At 44.2% G+C, this 25,745-nt stretch overlaps 1 protein-coding gene across 8 annotated transcripts in view; it reads right to left on the reverse strand.

Moving 5' to 3' along the window:
• The window catches only part of LOC115380746 (TRAF2 and NCK-interacting protein kinase-like), an 86,642-nt gene that overhangs the window by 3,856 nt on the left and 57,041 nt on the right, over window positions 1-25,745 (reverse strand). The window contains exons 14-34 of one of the 8 annotated variants that reach the window (XM_030081948.1): window positions 24,467-24,553; window positions 22,885-23,100; window positions 17,601-17,765; window positions 16,267-16,614; window positions 14,825-14,931; window positions 14,221-14,336; window positions 12,719-12,816; window positions 12,514-12,537; window positions 11,489-11,557; window positions 10,492-10,598; window positions 10,136-10,238; window positions 9,833-9,982; window positions 6,280-6,379; window positions 5,918-6,088; window positions 5,672-5,815; window positions 5,179-5,313; window positions 4,344-4,444; window positions 3,534-3,683; window positions 2,856-2,861; window positions 1,617-1,776; window positions 350-489 (exon numbers count right to left, since the gene is read on the reverse strand). In XM_030081948.1, coding sequence (XP_029937808.1) covers window positions 350-489; window positions 1,617-1,776; window positions 2,856-2,861; window positions 3,534-3,683; window positions 4,344-4,444; window positions 5,179-5,313; window positions 5,672-5,815; window positions 5,918-6,088; window positions 6,280-6,379; window positions 9,833-9,982; window positions 10,136-10,238; window positions 10,492-10,598; window positions 11,489-11,557; window positions 12,514-12,537; window positions 12,719-12,816; window positions 14,221-14,336; window positions 14,825-14,931; window positions 16,267-16,614; window positions 17,601-17,765; window positions 22,885-23,100; window positions 24,467-24,553 — 2,697 coding nt within the window. The remainder of the gene's footprint in view (window positions 1-349; window positions 490-1,616; window positions 1,777-2,855; window positions 2,862-3,533; window positions 3,684-4,343; window positions 4,445-5,178; window positions 5,314-5,671; window positions 5,816-5,917; window positions 6,089-6,279; window positions 6,380-9,832; window positions 9,983-10,135; window positions 10,239-10,491; window positions 10,599-11,488; window positions 11,558-12,513; window positions 12,538-12,718; window positions 12,817-14,220; window positions 14,337-14,824; window positions 14,932-16,266; window positions 16,615-17,600; window positions 17,766-22,884; window positions 23,101-24,466; window positions 24,554-25,745) is intronic. The other 7 variants (XM_030081952.1, XM_030081950.1, XM_030081949.1 and 4 more) reach the window with 7 other exon arrangements.

A 25,745-nucleotide genomic window follows, 5' to 3' on the forward strand; every position in this document is an offset into this window, starting at 1 on the left:
AACATTTGCCATCAACACATCTTAGCTACAGCAGTCAAATGATCATATATCTTCTGACATCCAGGATTGTCTCTGTCAAAACCAACTCAAGGCTGAAGGGGAAACTTGAATCGAATTCATCAAGTCAAGTCACTTCTGTTTACACGTCATTCAAAAACAACACAACCATTTTGCAGCAAAGCCTTTTACAAAAAGCAGAGGACAAAAGGAGACGGAACAATGGAGCGTCAACAGCACATCTACGACATACGGGAAACTGGAGCAAGGTTAAAAGCATGAGACAAGACGGAGCATGGAGGAACAGGGCGGCAACATGGCACACGAGCCCACAGAGCCCGCGGTGTTTCACCTTGTCGTTCCGCTCACAGAGGAACTTGAGTCTCTGGGCTCTCTTGTGCATGAAGACTCCATCCAGATGGCCCGTCTCCACTGACCGGATCTCGATGGCCTTCTCCCCCCAGCCCATAATCTGGTTAGAATGGATATAGGCTGGAAAAGAGGAAACGCCAAAGATGTATAGGCATCAATGGAAATGTATTCATTTTTCTTTGTTTCATTAGTATGACCATTTAAGGTCGTCCCACTGAGTCTGAGGCTCACAGTGATGACCTGGCCAAGACAACAGGGGCACATTTAGCTCCAGAAAAACAACAACAACAACAAAAATGATATTTTAGTATGATATTTTTGCTTAATAAACTATATATCAAAGATTCAGATAGATTATCTGATGCCAATCATTTTAACACGCTGCAGGCTGCATTAACACAATGATAATGGTAAGTGTAATACCTCTGTCTGCCACATGAGGGCAGTGAAATACAAGCTATTATACTTGAGCTAGCCAATGCAAGCAGCTTTGTGTGCTGAGCAATTAATGCCACATTGTCAGGGTGAGAGTTGTTCACAATCCAACACCAGGATATACAAAAGTCTTTACTTTTATCCACGCGGTGCAGGCCAAATGTGCAGGTGTTAATCTGGGGTCTGTTTTGAGTCAGGATTAAGCAAACTGAGAAGCCCGTGAGAAGCCCTGAAGAGCAACGTCACAATGAAGTCTGAACCTGTGGCATTATTTGAGGCTTACGGCTGCAGTCTACCAACTGGTTGATGTTGGTGCTTTGCATTAAAATAGTGCTCACAGATAAATCACTAAGTCTCTCTCTCTCTCTCTCTCTGCCTCTCTCTGTGTCTTTCCCCCTTACATATACTATTGATTGCTTACATGAATCCTTTTTATTTTCTCTTTCCCTGATCTCCCTCTTCATTCTTGCTCCGACTAAACAGCTGTGGGATTTTTCCTATATGCAGTGAAGACTTAAACTAGGTTTTTGAATGTAATTAAACTTTAAGTGAACCCCCTAAGCTTGGTTCTCAGAGGCCTACAAACACTATTGATCTGCACTGCAACACATGGGCGTATGCCATTACGGTGATGTAAAACCTCTTTTTTTCTCTGTTTACTACTTGGATAAAAATTTCATGTTGATGTTTTCCTGTTACGTGCTCTGCATGTTTGATGATTACAGGGTCTAAGATACACATTCATATCAACCAAACACGTACATGCATGCACACACTACGCACACACACACACTAAATGGGGTGGGGCGTACCAACGGAGGTAGGCATCTCTCCCCATTGTAGCACCACGTCCTTAGTGATTCGACCGTAGGTGTTGACGTAAACACCTTCGTCCTCGTAGCACAGCAGCATCTCCATCCCATCGGTCTTAGGGAGCACCACGATGGCATGGGGTGTCACCTGGCTCTGGATCTAAACACACACAAACACACACACGTATACACAAGCACATGAACATCCAGATGCATGTGTGCACAAGGCAAATATTGAAGGAGCTTTATCTGAATCTGTTAGATTTAATCATAATCTACAAATGATTAAAATATTAGAGGTTTCAGCATGGGAATTTGACACAAGAGAATTTGGGTGCTATCTGGCTCTTTTCTGGATCAGCCAGTGCTCTGTAAACCTGTAACAGCGAATGAGTGGACATATGCAAGGCTGTCAAATATCAAGACCGTTGGTGCAGCGATAAGGGCTCACACTCGGTCACTTTACCTGAGAAGACCAAAAGGGCAAATTATGAATGTCAAGGACAAGCATTTTTCTCTGACCTTCATCAACAAAAACATCATCAGGAGTGTTGGGAACACATACACACACACACACACAGTTTAAGCAGGTTCAATCTGTGCGTTAAACGCCATGTCTAGCCTACTTCACAGGTAAGACGGGATTATTTCAGTAGGACAGATCAGTGACAAGAGCTATGACAAAATTCATCTTAGCCTGTGGAAAACGTAAAAATGTATTTAAACAAGAACCGTGCAAAGTCACGTTTTTGCTGCATGTATAGCTCTGCGTGCTTTTTGCTGTGCTGTGTTGTGGTTAGACATTTGTATTTTTATGTTTTCAAAGGGGTCCAAAGAATTTCAAACCAAATACTTGTGGCCACTTTGGACACTTGGATCTGGTTATAGGACATGCAATTTCTGGAATATTGTCAGGTGAGTGTTTTAAGACTTTTTTTTTTTTCTCTAAACATAATGAGCAATACGAGTGACTTTAAATCTGTGATGTGTTGTGGCTCATCTTGGCGAGCCCAAAGATCTCACTGACTGGATATTCAGAGCCGTGTGATGTCTCCAGTGAGGATAAGATGAATTTATTCAAGCAAACAGAGATCTAACTATGTTAACCATTCATTAACAGTGTGATGAATTATACCGTACACAGACATATGTAATCTACTTCTACTGTGTATCGACTATGGGGGGGATTTAACTAAGGATCTATTGATCTACTCTAAAGGGCGGATGGCAGGATGTCACCTTCATCTGTTGGGTGGATTGGAAGAGAAGATGGCAGAGAGGGAGAAAGAGAGGGAGCATAGATGAAAGGCAGAAACAGTAAAAGACAATCACCACCGTTTATCAGCAAACAGCACAAAGAGTATTTCCACATAACAATTGAAGATACACACAAAACGTAAGCTAAAGGAATAAATAAAGGCCTTTGGAAAACTTGCGGTGCAACAATCAATTTGGTAGCAGAATCACCTGCATATTTAGTGCATTTTAATGTTTTTTGAGATAATACAAAGCCACACTGTACCGGCCCCTTAACATAAAGAAGGGGAAAAGGAGCTCCCGTGCACCATAGAGTTTAGTGCACTAAATAAATATACAGACGTAAAACTACTATTAATCTTTTACTTGCATGACAGCAAATCAATCAAAGAGGTTATTGGCCAGAAATGTCTATATTCCTTGAAGGAAATCCAACACACTGTCCCGCAGGGCAGCGTGTGAGTCACTGCTGACCTTAGCAGGGGTGAGGATTGGCAAAGGTTATAAAATCAATGTGGATAATACAGTACGACTTTATAATGAGAAATACCGTTGGCTCATGCGTAGTGTTTAATTCAAAATGCATGAGGGCTGAGAGCGGCTCGTTCGGAAAAGAAAAAAAAAACGTAGGGGATTTCTACAAGAAGCACACACACTTACATGGGAGGGGATGTAGATGTCGTACGGATTGCCAGAGTCCACATCGATGACATGGAAGCCAACGCTGGAACCATAAATGACCTTTAACCTCTGACCTTCCTCCACCGTCAGGTCGACCAACTGGGGACGGTGCTGCAGCTCAGTGAATGACTGACAAAATTTAAAAAAAAAAAAAGAAAAAGAAAAAGAAAAAAGGTCAGGCAAGGAGGAAACGGATGGAGTAAAGGAAACAGAGATCGGGAAGACGGGGGTCAGAGGGAAGCCGAGTGTTTACACAACAGAGATGGAAAGTGTGTTTTGTACGTCACACTGAATACAGAGGTGAATGTCCCTGGCCATGCTGCCATTTGATTTGAAACACACTTTTAAACTATTTCTAGAGATCTGAGGTTTGACATCAACTCTTGGATTATATATTATACTGCAATCTTGAAATAAATAAGGTTACTCAGACAGAACGTACATGTGAGTAATATGTATTTCATGAAAATGGACTACAAACAGGCCTACAAGTCCTACAAATCATTGAAGCGTTTAATGAGTTCAGATTTATCCTCACATCACACAGAGTAATCCAGGAGCAACGGAGCTATTGAGACATAACCGATCTCGATTTATGGCAGATCATATCAGCATATTTCCTCATGGGATTTTTCTTTTAAAACCTCTGACTCACTGGTAATGACTTACCCACGGTCCTTCTTTATAATGGATCAATCTAGTCAAACCATTCCCACGCATTATGTGGCAATGTGTATTTGCATGTGTGTGTGTACGTGCAGGTGTTAACGTGTTAATTTTGCATCTTACCTTGAAGGCCATGAACTTGTGGTAGGGTTTGGGAGCCCAGGCGTAGATTTCCACTGAGTTCTTCAGAGCGATCACCAGGAACTTAATCCTCTCGTACTTCACTGAAAACGTGGCAGAGGCGCACGCAGGTCAAGGGTGCACTTATCTTGATTCAGGTTTGATTCAACCAACAAAAAAGACGTTTCCAACCCAACCCCCGAAAACCTCCTAGATTAGGCTCTGTAGTTAATCCACTTCAAGAAAATTTCAAGAAAAACAGCACTGTCCAGCTGTATTTTTCAAACCACACATAGGATTTTTTTTTTTTAACTTTATTTAAAGGTGATACGTGTAGCATCTCGTGTCTCTTGGAATTGAGACCATACTCATCCCCCTATTTGTACCCATCCCCCTCTCAGTTGTTAGTCCTCCTGCCTTTTTTCAAGAGCAAAAAAAAAGGTTAAGAACCAATAACACCCCTTCATAACAGCCAGGGTTCATTCTGATGAGACGAGATGACATGAAAGTGAATAGATGAATGGATGTTGACTAGATGTCGGTATGATGTCCTGCAATAACGTTGGAAACCTAAGTGAATATGGTGCCAAAATTCGAGTTCAGCGGGTGTTTTAATATGAATTGATGCCAGGCTGTAATATCACAACATGAAAGTTTTGTACTTGTTTGAGCTGAAGTTGAACCTGCACATCACGTAAACCTCCAAACGTCTGCCTGCGATCATTTGTCAATGCACGCCACGTAATTGAAAAAATAGAGAAATAGAAAATATTTCTCATTCACTTTGTCAAATCCCCTCCAGACACACACACACACACTCACACACACATAGCCTTACCAACTTTATAGTGCACACAGCCCTCCAGCTCCCCCACAGTGATCCAGCCCTGCTTCTTCTCCACTTCTGGGTCGTTGTGTAATATCCTGTTCCTCAGCCAGGACAGGTAGTAGACACGCAGTTTATTCTTTTTTCCTGACACAGGAAAGAAAGAAAGAAAGAAAGGGAAAGAAAGAAAGAAAGAAAGAAAGAAAAAAGGGCAGGCTTGACATTAACATGCATATCCACGGGTGATCAGATTGTAATCACGCTCCGCTACTATGTTATGTCAGAGATAGTGGCAGACTTGACAAAAATTTATTGTCAGTAAACTTGCGCATGGCGACCAAGAGACATAAATATATACGATCAGTTTTGGCAAGGGAAAGAGCAATCTGATTTTAACGTGTGTGCATGGAGATGCTAAATCAAATGTAGACACAACGCAGATACGAGACGCATGTGCGTGCCAGCTGGGAAAGGAAATGTGTGTGTGTGTGTGTGTGTGACCTACCAGATATGGTGACTAGTACATTGAGCCCCTCCAAGACATCCATCTGCAGGAAACGCCGTCTGGTGATCAGGTTATAGACTTTTCCCTGACCACTTCGGTCAAGCAGCATTAGTCCATTTTCTGTGCCCACCAACAGATTCACACCTATACACACACACACACACACGCACGAGTTAGAGACAGAATGATAAAAAGCCATAATACATATACATAGAGATGTGCTACATATCTAAAGATTCCTCGTACCCCAGAGTGCAGCACACAGGATCTCGGAGTTGAAGCGCTTCTTGTATTTGCGGATCTCTGGCGTGTCGCTGTGGGGTCTGATGTTGGTCGGGTTGACGTTGACCACAGAGATCTTCCTGGCTTCGTTTAGTCTGGCTTGTTCCTGCCTCAGGAGCTCATTGGCAAACATGGCTAGAGTGCAGAGCGGGAGACATTTGATTTGGTTTTGTTGTTTCATTAAGGATAAACCTGACTGCCACAATAAATTCAGAGTCACTTCCAGAGCGGTCCTCATGATGCACAGGCAGCGAAATTGGCTGGACTGATAACAGAAAGCAGGATGTCTTTTGCAAAATCGTGCTGTGATTGGTTAACTCTCTCACCTGCTGCTGAGTTCTCGTCATCGTTTTCACTGGGGGAGGTTTGATAGACACGCGGATCAACAAATGGGGTGAAGGAAGCTTTGGACCCGCCCACACCGAACTATGAGAGAGAAAACAGAGACTGATTAATTCGCAACAGTACACAGACACACGCACGCCATGCAGGATAGCCCAAATTTACTCCAGTAACATCTTAGAATCTGACTTTTTTGACCAATTTAAAAATATATCATGTTGTATATGCCAATAAATCAATGTTTTACCTTGTAAAACAATATAAAAATACGTGTTGAAGTGAAACTTTTGCCTGTGCCTTCAAGCTCTTCAGCCAATGATGTTTCTAACATTTTTGCATTTCCATCCTATAGCATGTCCCACTGGCCCTCTATACAGCTATACAAAGCTGTAATCACGAACTGCATAATTTCATCTTTAGTAAAATTTACTGTTTCGACACATTCTGAAATATACCTAGGCGCTTACAGGCCATTTGATTAAAGCTGTAATAATCAAAATTAGCTTGCTTAAAGTAAGGACTATATAGACTAAACTGACAAATGTGTGGAAAAAACACTTTGGTCCATAAATCAGAAATCTTGTTGGCTTGAAAAAACAATTGACAGAACAGTTGAGCTTCATATTAGTGTTACTGATAAGTCATTTACAGAACAGCACTTGTTTTGGTACTCGTAATAATAACCACATGCAGGACTGCAGTATTATTATACATAGCAACATGAAACCTTCCACCATTTCCATTGTATTGGAATTAAATTGATGAAGTGAAATGCTGGGGTTTTCGTCCTTGTAACTAAATTATTTATAGCCTATATTCTTGTGTATTGTGTTACAGTGACTGATAGATTTAAGAAGAGATTAAGAGTTGATCCAGACTTGGTCACCTCTGAAGTGTGACCTTATGGCAGGAGCTGCTGAGCTGCTGCCAGAAAAGACCAAGGGCCGATCAAATTTGGTAGGGCACACAATCGGAAAAAACCTTAGCGTTAATTTATAGTGTTTTATTGAACCGACTCCCAGTGGGAACATAAGGTAAAAACAAGATTTAAAAAAAAAAAAAAAAAAAAAAAAAATCGACTGCTGTGTGTAATGGCTTGGCTACACAGCTGAATTTATCACAGTCCAGTGTGTAAATTCTGCTTAGTGTGGGGCTGGGTCATGGCTGGTTGGTAACACAAAAAAGTTTGTTGTTTTGTTTGAAAATATTGTTAATAATAATAATAATAATAATAAAAATGACTAATAAAGATGAACACGTGCCAAATAAACAGACTTGCAATCAAAGCTGTGTCCCTATTGTGCCGGGACATTGTGGCATTTGTGTCGTTGGCGTCACACTGAAAGCATATCATGCATTTTTGTTTATTTTGTTTTGTCTCCGTTCTTGCTGCAGCAACTTTATTTAGTATTGCCTTGTGTATGCCGGTATAAATTTATGTGGCCCAGTGGCACAGGCATATACAACACGCTCTGGATTTGTTGGCTGCCTCTCTATATTTCACTTTCTCTATATTTTCATTTGACGCATAATGCCCTGCTTGTGCTGCGCTCTTGTTTTTTTTTTTTTTTTTGTAGCCTTAGGTGTTATTTACATGGGGACAATGAAATGTGTCTTATTTCCCCTCTGATGATCTAAACCCCAAAAATCAAAAATCCAATGAAAGGCTTTCTCTCTCTGATACAGTATGCGTCTCTGCGTACAGTATGCAATGTTTGATCACTGGCAACAGATACTGACACAAGGACTCATGCCGCAGGTAGAAAGGACACATCAAGGGTAAATTATATGCATTTGCAAAAGTAGTCCTAACCTCTAATGCCTCACCATAACAGTTACACCGGTGAGGATGTGAGAAAAGTTGAAAGTTGAAAAATGAAATCTTCACTGAATATCTAACAGCCAGGATGAAACTAGAAGCAGTGGTGACTTGGAGCGTACAAAACACTATGGCCTTACTTGAACAGACCCTTTGGGATGAGAGATAGGCTAAAGAGAGAGAAATCCGAACTATCATAAAGTCTCCAAAATGCATCAATCCAGCACCATGTCCATCCTCACGTATGGCATCATGTATGCCTCGAAACACCTTGGCTCTCAGGAGACCAAGCAAGACTGTAACAATACGGATAGCGGCCCTTGCAAAGCCTTTGAAGTTGATCCTGTATTTGAAGTGGAGTTGGACCAGAGTGAAGCGCTGGCCAGCGGAGAGCAGCTAGCTACAAAACACAAGCCCTGCAGGAGGAGGCTCTCCATCGAGACACTGAGGAGCCACAGGCCCTCCTCTGAGAGCAAGGCTGCCCAGCTCAAAAAGGCCTGACGCCAAGAGAAAGGGGAAGACTGCTGAAAGAAAGAATGTGTCTTCTGAGTACCAGGTATCTGAGAGAATTAGGCTCAACCAAGAAAGAATGAACCTTTCCGCCGAAAGAAGAAATGTCTCATCTCCTCAAGAGAGTTCCAGTAAGCAAAGCTCTTCTGAATGAATGTCTTCCTCAACCGGGCTAAACACTAAGATTGTACACACATTCATACCACACACACACACACACCTACACACTCACATGTAAACACTCTCCAGAGTGCCCAAAGGTAAAGCGCTGTGAGATTCCTCTTATCATTCCTCTCGGAGTGAACAGCTTGCTTTGGGAACTGTGCACAGTTACCATTTACTGCTCTCCCACATTTACTTTTACAGATACACCCCAAACCCTACCCACGATACACCTCCCCTCCGTAATTTTATCTAAACAAAACATATCTCCAGTGATATTCTCAATAATAATGAACTGTGTTTAGTTTCATTTCTATAGAGAACTGCAAGTTAGCCTATAGCCAGTTGCATGCAAAGTACCAAATAGCAGCTCAGACAAAATGCCATTGTGATTGGCTGTTGCTGATCATATGCACAACCACTGTATAACTCAATTCATTGCAACATATAGAGATTATATGGAGGAATAATTCAGATTATTAGGATTTGATGTGTTTTCATTTAGATTTGCAGCAGCTGACAAGCATGCCACCTGACCTTACGAAGATACTATCTTGGCTTTTCCTTCAATTTGTCATATTTCCGTGAGTAATTTGTGCAATTAGAATACACTTGTGTTTCCATCAGCCTGGCCCAGGGGAACATGAAATTATGAGTTTTTTTCTCAAAATATTAACCCCCGCCCGCAACTCTGTATTTTTTTTTTTTTCTCTCCCTGCAGTGACCTTAATACACCATCATAGGGAGAAGTTGCTGAACAAAGTTGTTTTATTAATTTGGTATCCTGTGTGGATCTCCTTGCTGCTACTCTACATAAAGAAATGTAAATATACGAACAAACATCAGCGGCTGAAGTGCTTGAACACCTGATGACATAGGCAAAACTGCCGCTTCAATGCATATTTATATACTGTGTGAAGAGGAAATAAATGGCTGCGTTGACAAGTATTTTGCAAGATGTTTTTTTTTGCCCCATTGGCCTTCCATAACAAGTATGCATGAAGTGTGTATACGTGCGTTATGTGTGTGTGTGTTGAGTGTCTGACCTCGCCCATGTCAGCCAGCTCCTGCAGGGCTGTGGTGGGCGTGGCTGAGGGAGAGTTGCTCTGCTGCACCAGGTCAGGCAGGTTACCGTGGTTACTGTGGTTCCCAAAGCCATTGCTCTCGGTGTGCCCGCCTCTCCTCCTCTCCTCTGCCTGAGGGAGAGAGAGAGAGAGAGAGAGAGAGAGAGAGAGAGAGAGAGAGGAGGGAAGGGGGTCCAAATGAATCCAATATGAACAACAGGAATAATCAAAAATGGTTTGTTGACTCTCTCTGTGTGTGTGTGTGTGTGTGTGTGTGTGTGTTACCTCTCTCATCACCAGAGTGCTGTCCTTGGAGCTGTTATAAGCATCTCCCAGAGAGTCCTCTGTCAGCCCTCCATACGACTCACCACTGCTCTGCACTGCTGGCCTGCATGCACACACACACACGCATACACACACACACACACACAGGCAAAATCCAATAATTTAAAAAAAAAAAAAAAAATTCTTCCAAAACTATACTGACAAGTTACTGGCACGGCAAATGTTCTCAAGACATGCATAGCTCAACACAGATGAACACTGACAGCCTTGACTTAAAGAGAGAGAGAGGGAGGGGGTGAGAGAGAGAGAGAGAGAGAGAGAGAGAGGGAGGGGGAGAGAGAGAGAGGACAACTCACATGATGCGTGGGATGTCGCTGACAGCAACAGTCCCATCATGCCCCACTGTCTCTCCGTCCTCGTCACTGCTCTCTGATTCCTCGCTGGAGGAGGAGTAGTCTGTCACCTTCACCACAACAACCAAAAAGTCAGAGCAAACCCCAGATCTGCGTGAATGCACATCAGCACAAGACAATTGTGATCTGCACTGGAAACCACAGCAGGAGTGACCCATCGTGCATGTGGGCCTGCTTACATCGCAGAAAATAACAATGAAGTGAGGCTGCACTCAAATATAGGAAAATAAAAATAAACTCATTCCTGATTGGAAGAGGCCTCATAATATAAACATTATATCATGTAATACAAATACAATACAAACAAACATTTCCTGAAAATTTAAAGTTTCCTTAGGGAAAAAAAAAAAAAGGAGCTGCACTTCAAGGCATTGCACAATGACCTTAGCAACAAAAAGTTAAGAAACAGATGATTATTTTTATTCAAGTTTATTGAAGAGAATGAAACTGTGCTAAGAGAAAGCTTTGTGACCAACCTCATCAAACACTATTTGATGAGCAGTTAGTGCAAGATTGCTTTTTTTCCTTCCTGTTTTCTAGATTTGAGCAGTAGTCAGTGGTTTCTTTGACTGACAACACAGCACAGGACCTGGAGTGTACTCCTGCCTGTATTACATAGCTTCTTAATATAAACTATAATGTTAGTGACTTCATCATCTTCATCATTATTTATCTTTTAATAAAAGATAAAAGTGGAATGAGGTAATCCTACCGTCTTTTCAATGGGAATCTATTTGTTTCCTGAATTTTCTTGAATCAAGTGTCATTTTCTTTTATATTAGTGGGCTGATCTGCCTTATTTTGCCTTGTTTCATTATATTTATATTGATTACTTACACTTACATATTTGTAAGATTTTAACACTGACTATGAGACCAAAGGGCTTGTTAAGATGGAGGTTTTTAGCAGTGCATCATCACCATCATTAGGGTCAGTGTACCTTGACTGGAGGTCTGCTGCCCTCCTCCACCCGCAGCTCTCTGAGCTCCTTCGCTAACGCACTTAGGTCCTACAGACGGAGACGGAGACACAGACACAAAGAGAGGAGAGAGAGGGAAAGTCATTTAGCTGATTTGTTCTCTCATCATTAGTCCCGGAGCCTGGAGAGAGGGTAGCGACAAACAGAGAAGGGCAGAGGGCAGAACAAACCATCAGCATCATGACAGAAAGGACAGTTCACTGATGTCTCCGGGCCCGTACGCTTAAAGTATCTCTTAATCAGGAGCGCTGATCTGAGACCTGTTTGTCCACTGGGTTACGGTGAAGCTCTTAAGGTTATGAGACGTGACAAGCAGTCACAGCTCAGCACTTCTGTTCATTCATCAACAAAAATTTACTTTACAAACACAGGTCCAAACGACAGCCAAAGAGAGGAAAATCAGGCTTGATACTAGCGGAGGGCAGCGTCACTCTGCTCTCCTCTACCAAACACCCCCATGCCAACCGGCCCCTGGCCCCTCCCTCCCCCCCATCCCTCCCATTTGCCCCAGTCAATGGATCAGACCAAGTCATGCAGACGGGTTGGGGGGGGGGGGGGACCGCCATACACGGTGGGCTTACCAGCTCCTCCTGACCCAGTAACCGTGACAACAGAGAAACAGGAAGAGAGATGGGCTATTCAGAGATTGTTCAGGTGCTTGGCGATTCATCAGGTTACACACACACGCAGTCGCGCGCACACACACACACGCACGCACACGCACGCACAAACAGAACACATGCACCGATACACGCACAAGCACGCATGCTCAAGTACTCGCTCCATCATCAATGTGTGTGTGCTTATCCGCACACACACACACACACCGCCGACTCCATAACACCCTCACACGAAGGCAGGTGTTTCAAAGTTTAAAAAGGAAGAAAAAGTAATCTTCTTGTGAAACCGACTCCACCATGCCAGGGGGGAAAGAGGGGCTCGGGAGAAAACTGAGGTGCTGAAAAGGGGTCAGGAGTGTCACTAACCTCGTCTATGGCTTTCTTATAGCTCTGAGGAGTGGAGGGAGGAAGAGAGAGAGAAAGAGAGAAGCAGATGAGTCGCAGAGAAAAAAAAAGGAGAGAAGGCCTGTAGAAGACTCCCAGAGGAGAAAATGAAGATGGAAAGTTTGCAGGTTTGTGTGCGTGTGTGTGTGTGTGTGCGTGTGTGTGTGTGCTTGAGTGTTTGACTCACTGCAGGTCTGCTAGGTCTAGCTGACTCGCGACCTTCTTCTTGTTTGGGCTTTGGCTCCTGATTGGCTCCTGGAGGGGATCCTTCCTGCTTGGTTTGACCTATCAGCACAAAGAAGAAAATGACACAGTTACTCTTTCATCCGACACGACAAAAAACTTCACTTCACTTCACAGTGGAATCAGATAAATGCTATGCTATTTATATCCTCAAACATCATTACTTTTTCATCTCCTCAGCATGCATCAAATGAATTGTCAAACTGTGAAAACGACCAGCAGCAGTAACTAGTCGAGATACATTATGGAAAACAGAAAGACAGAAAAAAACACTGTTGTTTGATGCTGAATCATCACATTTGCAGACTGAATCAAATCATGTAGACCTTGCAAATCTCTTAGCAAACACTCAGATATATTTGATTTGTATTTAATATAGTAATAATGTAATATGTATTTAAATAAAATCTAAATATAATTCTTATAATTCTTGTAACCAATACCATCAATTGTGAACTGCATTAACTTATACAATTTTATTTTATTTTATTTTACTTTATTTCTGATTTATTTATCATGTGTATGTTTGTACATGAGATTTTGTGTTATTTCATTGATAGTGTTATATAGGACTATTACAGTCAGTGTGTTGTATGAGCTGATTGGCCCGCCTGTCTACCTGCCTATCTATGGTACCTCACCATCTCTTGTTCTTTTTAAGGCAACCTGAAGAAGTTCTTAGGACTGAAACATCACTGAATGAAGACATTTGTATTGCAAGTGAAGCAGACAGTGTGTGGGAGTTCCTGTATTTGTGAAATGGGGACCAAAATATATGAATGATATCAGCCCAAAACAGATTCCAAAGACATTGTAGTATGGATTTGCACTCTGCCATAACATCATATTGTGAAATGTTTGTGCTGTCTAGTACTTGCTTGGCTATTATGTTTTCTTTTGTGAGTCCGTCTTAATGCTATCTGTGTCGTCTTTTACATTCTTGGCCATCTCCACTGTCAGCAGACAGAAACGCTGAAAACTAATAACATCTCTAACAAACATAAAACGAAACCTATCCTGCCATACCGCCTTCCCCTCCTCCTCCATCTCTGCGCCATGTGTTTGTCAGGGGGAGATCCATGCATATCTTAGATATCCCTCTGGCCTGTTGTTTGACACATCCCTCTACGCCTCTCTCTATCTCCCTCCCTCATTTCCTCTCTGCCTCTATCTCTCCAGAGGATGAGAGTAACAGGGCACATCAGACAGGTTGATCAGAGCAGAACTGCGACTGACACTGTCCCGCTGATAGCCTCTGAAACTCACAGGAGCCCTGTAAGTGTTTGTGCATGTGTGTGCATGTGTGTGCACGCATGAAGACCGTGCACAAACGTGTTAATTGTCCGCATGCATTTATGCGTATGCGTCTTTGTCGGTGTACATGCGCTCGTGTCCATCTGAATTTGAGCATCTGTGTGTGCATGTGTGTGTGCGCTCATGTTTTACCTCTCCTCTCTGCTGAGCCTCCCTGAGATGAAGGGGAGGAGGACGAGGAGGAGTTGGAGGAGGTTCTCTGCAGCACGGCGTCCAGAGAGAGCTCGGAGCGCCGCAGGTCTGGGTTACTGAAACAACATGAAAACATTTTCACTCATTAACCAGTCGAGGGTAATTACACCGCATATGGAGTCAAAACAGGCGCAGACATATTTGTCACACAAATCCCACTTATTACACCCTCGCTTCACTGCTGCTGTAATGTCACCTCACCTTCCACAGATAATCAGCCCCTGCAGTATAAATGCAGTATCAGTGCAGGGATGGGGAGATTTCCTACAATCAATAGCTACTGCTGGACCAGCGGTGTTTCCTAAGCAATTATGCAGAATGGCCCAGATGTGGAGGAAAATAACATCTATGAAGAGAAAGCTTTGACTTTCACATGAGTAATATGACTAATATTTTCCTTCTGTACAGTGCGATACGGATTAGTGTATCAAAGCTGGCAAATTTGGCAACTTTGATACTGTGGCAAAGAGTCACATCCTCTCTTTCTCTCATAATATCAAGGAAAAGGTTGAAAATCCGACCAGAGTGGTGATATGAGCTTTACCTGGCCCGTATGAGCTGAGATCCAGCGCGAGGGCCCAGACCTACTCCTCCGTTAGGGGAGTTCTTCCTCACCAGGGCTGGGGAGATGGAAGTGGTCCTCTGTGGAACCTGGACACACACACACACACACACATAGGGTTGATCAAGACAACCGGTATAAACTATTCTATTGCTTTGGCATGCTGGGAGCCGCTGCAAAGATCATCAACGAGCTGCGAGCTGAATCACTTACAAAAAAGGAGCTTCAAATTCAGTAAGAAACATCAGACCTGATCAGCTGACAGTGCTGCTGACAGTCTTTGCCTGATGAGACTTTGCTTATCTTAATTTATCTTGACGCATCCTGAGCTGATATTTCCATAACCAACTGCTGGATTAAATTGATCGAATAAATTAAAATACAATGGTAACAACACTGCAAACAGCACCCTAACAATCAAGATGACACACTTTCATGCGTGACTCACATGCTTTATGATAGAGGGCAACTTTAGGAAACAAAAAGAAAGTAAAAGCTTTGTTCACTAAAGCATAGAAAAACATTGAAGTTGTATTTATGTATTGCTTTAGTTTTGTACTTGAAATTTATGTCATGGTGGGTGGTAAAAGTGGGTAAACTTTGTCTCGCAAACAAGCTGGTAGATAACCGAGGCCCTGCTCACACTTGGCTCTAACATCCGTCTCGACTGATCGAATCACAAGTGAGAAAGATCACCGTTCTCACCTGGCGTTATCGTATGTGTATCCAGTGATCTCTTGAAATGAGATTTGTGATTGGTGTCAGACCCTCCAGAAATACCTTGTCCCTTTTTTTTTTTTGTACTTTCATTCCTCTGTGCCTTTCTCCTCACTTCTGTATTGCATTGCTGTCACTGTCTTCCCCGTATCCCGCACCCATTCCATTCCTTATCTCTGGCCCATTTACAAAGCACTGGCATCAAACCTCTGTATTTTAAGAGCGATGAGGACACCACCACCTCACCGCAAAAATGAACTTCATTCAAATTTGTGCTTCATTGCCGCCAGTCCACTTTCATCAAACACTCCCCCCTTCCACAAAGTGACTAGGCGGCCCTCTGATGTTTTTGGGAACATATCAGGACACATTAGCGTTCACACTGCAAACACTATGTGGCTCAAAGCATCTCTGCTCACCTCTGTGGATGGTTTGAGTGATTGGATCACAAGACATCTCCAAGATGCGCCGTGCCCCGTTCACACCTCTCCTTCGAGCTGTCCGCGTGTGATCAGATCACCCAAGACAGATGTTAAAACCACAGGTGTGAACGGGGCGTGAGCATAACTGGGTGTAGCCACCACGGCAACTCTAGCTAAAACGTGGCAGTTTTTAAGTCAGTCAGGCCGTTTTGTACAGTTTTGTTCACATTGCTTCACTCTCCCCTCTCTACACGTTTTTGGTTCTATGAAGGTTATTCTCCTGACCTTGGGTGGGATGTCCTCCTCTCTCAGCCAGGCAGTCCTATCCCTGTCCCGGTCTCGCTCCCGGTCTCGTTCCCGGTCTCGTTCCCGGTCTCGTTCCCGGTCTCGCTCCCGGTCTCGCTCCCGATCTCGCTCCCGATCTCGCTCCCGGTCCCTGTCCCGGTCGTCTCGGCCGGTGATGCGTGGCGGTAGAGCAGGGGTATCAGAGGTGGGGTCTGAGTTCTGCCGGGGCATCTCAGGCCTGGGGGAGCTCACGCTAACCCCCTCGACCAGGGCTGAGCCCGTTTGGTCCTGCAGAGACTGGGAGCCGGACATGGAGGTGTGGGTCTTAACTGGGACCAGGTGGGCCATCTGGGGGAGGGAGAGAGATAGAGGAAGAGGGAGAGGTGAAGGGAAAGGTAAAGGATACAGGGTAGAAGGAAAGAAAAAGAAGAAATGGATGGAGATGGAAGGGAGAAAATGTGAAGATGTAGACATGTAGATAGAGGAAGAGAAAGAGGGTGGAAGCAAAGGAGAATATAAGACAAACAATGGAGGATGATGGAGGAGACAGTGGGTAAGAGGGAGGGAGGAGGAGGCAGAAAAGGGGGATGAAGATGTGCAGATAGAGTGAGAGAAATAAGGTGGGTGGAAAGGAAAAGGGCAGAAAATGATGAAAAGTGGCAGGTAGAGGGAGAGAAAGAATGTGAGGAGAAGGAAAGAAGGCAGAGCATGAATAGAAAGAGGGAAAGAAATTTAAGTGAGAGGGAAGCAGGGAAGAATGGAAGGAGGAGAGACAGAGGGGTGGAAATGGAGATGAGGAAGGGAGAAAAATGCATGGGGGAGGAGGAAGAATGTATAGGAGGGAAGGAGGGAGGCAGAGAGATGGATGAAGGTGTGATAACAGATAGAAAGTAAAAGGGTAGGAGGGAGAGAGGGAAGGAGAAACGCAGAAAATGGACAGAGACAGAAAGTAGAGGGATAGAAAAAAGGTGGGAGGGAAGGAAGGAGACAGGGAAATGGATGGAGAAAGATGATAGGAGTAAGGCAGAGAGGCAGGGAGACAAATGTAGGTGGAGAGAAGGTAAAACGGTGGGAGAGAAATGGATAAAGGGAGACCAAGGAGGAGAAAGAAGAAGAGGAAGAGAGGAAAAACAGGTAGTAGAAACGAGGGAGCGAGACAAAGAGAGAGGAAGTGACGGAGAGGGATTGAGAAAGGAATGGAGGATTGAACGAAGGGGTAGAAGGAGCAATGAGGGACGTGGTTACTTGTTTGGAAGTACTGGTCAGGACCAAACTTTTCTCACACACACAAACACACTCACACACACTCTGGCCCTGGGTCCACACACACACACCTGTGGTTCGATGGAGCGGTGGATGGGTGGGGTGCGGGCGGGCTGCATGCCCCCGCTGCTGAAGGACTCGGAGCGGGGAGGGAGGGAGGGGTCGGAGATGCGGTTGGACACTTTGTGCTGCAGTGCTGGGGAGCTCTGTCTGTTCAGCTTAGAGCGCTCCTCCACCTGGGACAGGTCACACACCACCGTCACACACAGCTCGGCACACGGCACAACCAATCACCACGCTAGACCCGCTTTGGGTGTCAGCCCCTTACACCCGGACAAGCCACTAGACTGTCTCAGCGTCACTTAGTTCAGTGGGACAACAACTGCATGTGGCGTGTGGTTGAATTTCAATGTGAGTCACTTTCTATGCTTAGCATGTATGTATACAAATTGTAGGGTTGGGAATCAGGGATCTCCCAATTCAATACAGTTCACAATACTTGGGTGCCCATTCAGTGTGTATTGCAAATCTATAACGATTTGATGTTATGATTTCTTGTAATTTTTTTTTTTTTTTAGATGGAAAGCCAAATTATATTTTGAATAAGTCATGTTATCATCTGTAGTAGTAACAGTTTTTCTCCTATTCCTAGTATATATATCTTGATCATTGTGGAAGGAATTGCCAATACAATTTAATGTGCCTTGACTCATAGCTTTACAGCAAAGCCATGAAGCGGTGATCAAGATTGGCATGGTGACTCATATCAAGAGTTGCAGCTGTATACTTATTTGCATGAGACCCTTTGTTGTTAACGTCAGCAGTATCTGGTGATTCAGTCACCATCTATTTTATTTTTTTTTTTTTTTGGCATTATCTGTTTGTTTTTCCTCTTTCCAATGAAGCCTTTAAGCCTTGGGCAAAGTCCAGTCTTCCACAGAATCCCACTTCAAAATGGCAACAGATTTTTTGCATAGATAAAAAGACAAGGCCAGGCATGTCAGTAACATCAGGACCTCCCACACTGGTTTGGTTTCACTTGTTTTGGTCTGTTTGATATACTTAAACAACCAAAAAAAAAATCATGTGCTGGAGGTGAAAATACACGTTTGTTTGTGCCACCATGTCCCACATACAGCTGAGGAGTGAGACAGTCTGATGGCTATGGGAGATTGAGCTTGAGAATAATCCCTTATCTGCTTTAGCACACACCACCAAATTCAACCCAAAATCAGTGTGTGTGATTGCGCATGCTTGTGTGTGACAGAGAGCATTCATGTGCACTATGCACACACATACGGAAGCTGGTTTAAGTGTGCGTGAGTCTGTGTGTGTGTTTTGTGAATGTGAGTAAAGAATTGCTTTGACTTTATGTGTTCTTGCAGGGTCTTGCAGGTCCATCAGTGCCTACGCGTACTGAATACTGTGTGTGAGTAAGTCAGAGAGCCCCATTTGCCATTGTAATCAGATTATCAGATTATTCACTGTGCAGCAAGAGAAAGCTTGGAGCAATGCTCTTAGCTCCCAAAATCACACTTTCCCCTCTAAACAATCTACTCAGCCTACAACAACTTACAGCTGAATCACGGTTCAGGGGTGCAGTGTTAATAGCTCCCATACATGTGCAATGAGAAGTACTGCTATTGTTTATCTGTAGTTCCACAATCTTGTAATATATCTGGATTATTTAAGATTATAACATAGGTCAGAACCACTGTGCACTACTATGTCATTCCTAAAAGTTTGTTAGTTGCCTAGTTAGGGAATCAGGAGTCATGAGGCTGCTACTGATAATGTCATCACACTTGGACAGTGATGACAACAGCAACAAAAACTTGTGAGCCAAGTTAGAAAACTAGTCACTAGTTTTTCTTTTCTCAACAATTTGTTAGTCACTTGCGCAGGATGCAAGTGCCAAAAGGGAAATATGGATGATGTCATCAAATGAAGACACAATACATAGATTAGGCAAAAAAAAAAAAAAAACATCTACGGTAAATTTAGGAAACAGTAAGAGGTGCTGCTGTGATCGGAGTTAAGTCATTGCATTTCATCTTCGGAGTTTGTATGCAATCAGAGGTTAGGTTACTGTCCTAGAATTGAGAGATAAGTGGGGAGAAAATCCTGTAAAAGATGGTTGAAGAGTGAAAGACAGAGAGAGAAAGGTCACTGCTGAGAAATTCCCTTTGCTACGGAAAAAGCTTTTGGATATCCAATAATTTCTGTGTGTGCTTATGTGTGTGTGTGTGTGTGTGTTTGTTATGATCTAGTGTACCATCCAAAAGCTCTTTCATCCATGCCAAGAGATTCTCAGAGGTGAAGCAGAGAGTCGGAAGAGGTTAATTCATGAAGGACGGATAAAATTGTCGGAGGACCCAGGTTCAACAAAAAGACCCAGGAGGGATCCCACCACCACTCGGACAGAACCCATCACCAAGCTGGAAGAGGACTGGCTGGTTAACTGACCGTAAAAAGGAAGTTGGGGTTGGTGGGTTTCCTCGATGGCATCATCACCATTAAGGCTAGGCGAGGGTTTGCCGTAGTGGATTGTGGGATTGTTGTGGGAATTGGAAGAACAAGAACGACAAAGGGATAGGGAGGGGGTATGTAGCAATCTACGAATCCTACCCCTTTTGGCATTAGACTGGCCCTGAACTTTGGCTTCTCTCCTCTGGGTCTCAGTCCCAGGATGGAATATGTGTCAAGCAATACAATGATATGATTAACTGTATCATATGGCAATGGTATCTGTATAAAATAACAAGTAATAAAGTATGTGTACATGAGTACATGAGTAATTACATGAATAAGTAGTGACTTGAATTATGTAGAGATAGTAATATTTACATATATACATCCATCTATGTGTGTGTGTGTGTGTGTGTGTGTGTTATTTGGACAAGGCCCTAATAACTCGTCCCAACAGATCCGACACAGATCTGGGTCTGGGATCCAAAGGGAGAGCAATAGGGAGACTGGTTAGGAGAGCATGTGGGGGTCACAAAGGGGGAGGAGGCAGAATTGCGGATGAGGAGGATCTGGGCATGAGGAGATGGAGAGGAATGGTGGATAATGGTGGGCACGGGGATTTCAGGTGAGTACGGAGGGGAGCACCTACTGGGAGACAGTGACATAACAGAGGAGTGTGTGGGCGAGGTTTTGGGTGAGTTGCTGAGAGAACGGTCCACCCAGAGAGCAGTGTGGCTCTGGGGATGCATGTCATCTGAGGAGCGACTACACCTCAGACCACTCTCAGCATGATTCACTCCGAGCATGTCAGATGGGGAATTAGTGTGAATGTTTGTCATAGAGGAGCTCATTCTCTCATTCTTCAGTGATCTCGAATTCCCTCCTGCCCAGCCAGGAGAGGGGACTTGGAGGAAATGATTGCTATGAGGGGGAACTAGCAAGTTATTGCTACTACAGGGAGAGGGTGAGTAGGAACTCCTATCTTTAGGCAGGAGGGAGCGGAGAAAGTTTGCAGGGGTGGAGCTAGAGAGGAGGTTCATGGATTCAGAGGGTGGGAGCCCCCAGTCTGAGTCCAGGTGCTCCTGGTTCACAGCTCGCCTAATCTCTTTGCACTCCATTACCTCTTCCTCTTGATCTATGTCTACATATATTCTACGGCGCGGGGAGTGGGAACTGCAATGGTAGTCAGGGGGGGAGCCTGGGATTTCAGGTGAGTACGGAGGGGAGCACCTACTGGGAGACAGTGACATAACAGAGGAGTGTGTGGGCGAGGTTTGGGGTGAGTTGCCAAGAGAGCGGTCCACCCAGAGAGCAGTGTGGCTCTGGGGATGCATGTCATCTGAGGAGCGACTACACCTCAGACCACTCTCAGCATGATTCACTCCGAGCATGTCAGATGGGGAATTAGTGTGAATGTTTGTCATAGAGGAGCTCATTCTCTCATTCTTCAGTGATCTCGAATTCCCTCCTGCCCAGCCAGGAGAGGGGACTTGGAGGAAATGATTGCTATGAGGGGGAACTAGCAAGTTATTGCTACTACAGGAAGAGGGTGAGTAGGAACTCCTATCTTTAGGCAGGAGGGAGCGGAGAAAGTTTGCAGGGGCGGAGCTAGAGAGGAGGTCGATGGGTTCAGAGGGCGAGAGCCCCAAGTCTGAGTCCAGGTGCTCCTGGCTCACAGCTTGCCTAATCTCTTTCCACCCCGTCGCCTCCTCTGGATCTATATCTACATCTATTCTACGGCATGGGGAGTGGGAATGACGGGAAGGACTAACCGGTTTCAGTGCGAGGTTGGATCCAAGGTTTAATCCAGACTGAGGTTTCTGGACCTGTCTTGGGGACTGAGGAAGAGGATGTAGGACTTTAGGTTGTTGGCCCTGAGACATTGGACCTTGGATGGAGGCCTGACTAGGGGCCGAGAGAGGCCTGTCTCGAGGCCTATCTTTCTTATTACTGGGCACCAGAGGATAGGGGTTGGGAATAGGATTAGACAGGCTAGCTGGTCCTGGGCTAGAACTCTCTTGATGGCCCCTAGTAGGTCCTTTATTAGGCCCCTGGCCAGGTGTGTCATTGTTTCTCTTGCTGGGTCCTGGGCTGCGGCCCCTCTCACTAAGTTTTTGAGCCCTTAACTCTCGGACTTGCTGACTAATCTCCTGTTTCAGTCCTGATTCAAGGGGATCACTTGGGTTTAGTGAAATACGAATATGGGGGAAGTGGGTGGAAAGGAGCTGGGCAGCATGTGAGGGGCTTCGTCTAGGGACCTGGGCTCTGGGATGGTTTTGGGAGGAAGAGGATGAAGCCGGTTGGTTGAAGGATTGGTGATGTCGGAGGGGGCGGGGTGGGTTACCATGAGCATGCTGCTGCTTCAGGACCTGGAAGTCAGAGTCACAGGAGGGTTAGCAACAAAATACACACGCATATACGCGCACAAAAAGACACCACAGTGTGATCATCCAAGCAATGTCAGTATGACATCATCAAGGCTTCTTTGTCAAGCATCTTCGCACGCTAAAATGATCATACTATTGAAGTGGATCCCTCTGCCATTCTCCTGCTTTATTCCCGGAGCCGCTGCCTTCTACGAAAACCTGCCAAATTAGACCTAAACAACACAAAAAAGGCACTGGGAGTGCGCACCGTGCATGAAGAGTTCATTTCCAAAACACAAAATATTAGGGGAAAAAACCACCACCTAAAGTAATGTAGTCAGTGTAAAATCACTGACCACAATCTCATTTTCAGCTGCCACAATTTGTTTCAGTTTGGTGCTATGAATCATTTTGTCAGAGCAGGTGCCACTTTTGTTTCTCTAAAAAAGGGAAGTGTTTTGGAAAGCAACCCATCACATCTGTGTGCACATGTCTGCATGCCGTGGATGTTGTGGGTTACCTCTTTGGCCCAGGCGGGCTTGTCATTAGGGTTGATGGCATCTTTGTAGTGGTAAAGCTGTTTCTTCTCCGCTTGCCTTCCCTCCTGCTGCTGCTGCTGCTGCTGCTGATGTTGTTGCTGCTGCTGTAGAGACACCAGGTAGGCTCTCTCCTGCTGGAGCTGCCTCTGTAACCGCTCTGCCTGCCGCTGCTCCTCTATCTGTTTACGCTTGTACTCCTGGAGGGAGAGAGAAGGGAGGACGGGAGGGAGGGGAAGAGAAGAGCAAAACAAAGGGGGGAAGGAAGTGGAGACAGATAGGATATAATAAGGGAGATAAGGAGGAGGAAGAGAAAATGTGAGGGAGAGTTGAAAAAGGAGAGAGAGAATGGAAAAAGATGGATAGAGGCAGAGAGAGATCGGAGGAGAGATAAGAGAGAGACAGGTCAAAACATAAACAGGGCGTATACAGTTATTATTATGCAATACTGATCATAGTGGAGTCAAACAGTAGTTGCAAATAATTCCTTGCATTTGTTATAACCTCTCAGATGGGTAGTGTTCACCACATCAAGATCAAGTCTGAATAGTGCCAGACAAGAAACTTAACTGATTTTCAAACAACTGTGCTGTTGTCTGTGGCTAAGAAACTAATCCATAATCAAGTACAGTATTTGCAAATGCTGTGCCTGACCCATGCCTGTCACTCACAGATATTCTAGTCATGCACACACTGATCATGCGACACACTCCTGCTAAAAACGCATAATGAGGCAATGGCATCACACGGATGGAATAATACACATTTTTCACAGTTATGATTATAGCCACAGCTGTAAGTCCGACACTGAATGAAGGAGACGGGTCACATTACCATACATTATGCTTTGGCCAAACGAATGAGGCAAGGGAAAAGATAAGGGAAGGAGAGAAAGAGCGAGGGAGGCAGGAAGGAAGGGAGGGCTGCTGTATGAAGGGATGGAGAAGACCCCATTTATGGACAACACATCCAGGGTACCGTTGTTTGGAGGCACTGCAGTGGTCTGGGGTGTCAACATGGGTTGGATCTCAAAAGGTTTCCTTGCAGCCTCTCTAAATGCCCTCTTGATATCATTTCTCTTTTTCTCTTTTCAAGTTCAGACAGGATGCAAGGAAGTGTGGACAAACAGTACAAAATGTGTTGTAGATTCCATGTGCTAATTAAGCATAAAATTGTTGCCCTAGACACATTTTCTAGACTGGGGCACTGAGAGAAAGCCTCTGTGGAAAAACAACAATGTCCTATTTTCTCCTGGATGCTCTCAATTTGTGTGGGCCAACATAATTGGGGCTAACAAAACAGCACTTTTGCACCCTCGTGAGAGTCCTCTGAGATCCAGCCAGCTTGATGGCACATGCAGGAGGTAATTCAACTAAATTTAACAGCGGGGATTCTGCATAAGCAAATCTTTGTTCTCCCCTCGCTTTTTTTCTGTATAATCTGTAGCTAACAGGTTGAATGCATCAGACTGAGGGTGCATGCAGAATGGGAATGGGAGCCACACAGCACAGGGGGAGTGCAATGGTTGTATCACTAGGGGCAGGGATGAGCGCCCCCTGTGGTTACCAGCAATAACGCCTGCTCCTGTAGTAGCTGCTGCTGGAGAATCTCTAACTGCCTCTGCTCTTCTTCCAACTGTCTACGGATATACTCCTGAGCATCACGCAGGCACAAGGAGAGAGAGAGAGTGAGAGAGGTAGAAGAAGTCAGAAAATGTGAGAGAGCAATAGAGCATATTCCTGAACAACTAAACACAGACAGGGAGACAAAGATAGAACGGGAAAGAGAGAGGATATTCTCCTGGGATAGCTGTGAATTAGGTGGGAGGAAGAGAGTCAGAAGCCAGATGAAGTGAAAAAGAACATCTTTGGTAGCAATTGTAACATGCACAGGGAGGAAATGAGAAAAAGACAGAGAAACAAAACAAAAAAACAAAAAAGAGGACAAAGGACATAGTTCCAAAAACCTCAAAAGGTAGAAACAGTGAGAGAGAGAAAGAAGGGCAGTGAAGAAAATACTCCTGAATAGCAATAAGTTCAAAGAGGGAGCGAGAGCAAGAAAAGGTGAGAGGAAGCATAAAACAGATGCATTTTGAAAGATAGAAAACAACAAAGAGACCAAAAAAAATACTGAATGTATAACAAGCACAGTAGGAAAGAAAAACCAGTAGAGATAAAAAATGTCAGCTGATGATAAATAATTAGAATAAAGCACACAAACACACTTAGAAGGAGAAGGAGAAAAAGGGAAAAGAGGCAATGAGTGCCTGGAAGAGCAAGGAGCAATTCAGCGAAGGAGAGATTCAGAGAAAGTGAACGCCTGCCAGCACAGAAGGACAAACACAAGCGAGTGGAAGAGAGAGAGAGTGATATGTTCCTATCAGCCTGCCAGCCAACAGACTCAATAGCTGAATTTCCAGCCAGGTTTTATGCAAACTATGATGTAGCAAATTAGAAAAGCTGATTGGAAAGGGCAATTCTGAATAAAATTTGCACCACATTAGAAAAAGTTTGTTGCTCATGCTCGTGGTGGAAAAGTTTTTTTGTTGTCAGTGAATTAAAGTGTGACATTAAACGCAACGGAGACTCATTTGCATAATTGGTAATGACATGGTCTTAAATTCTCACCGCACAATAGTGCAACAGCTCAAAATGGGATTGGATCATTTGAAGGACGGTCGGCAGAATATCTCTCAGAAAAGTCCCATCCTCTGTCGTTTGCACGTTTGAGCCCATTGTGGTGGTACGGCCATTAGCTGGTGTGTTATAATGCTTAAAATGGTGCGATGTGCATTTGTTTGCATCTTGAGGCAGGATGAAATACATCCAGTAGAAAGAAACAAAAA

Source organism: Myripristis murdjan, chromosome 22 (assembly GCF_902150065.1).
Source record: "Myripristis murdjan chromosome 22, fMyrMur1.1, whole genome shotgun sequence".
Taxonomy (NCBI): domain Eukaryota; kingdom Metazoa; phylum Chordata; class Actinopteri; order Holocentriformes; family Holocentridae; genus Myripristis; species Myripristis murdjan.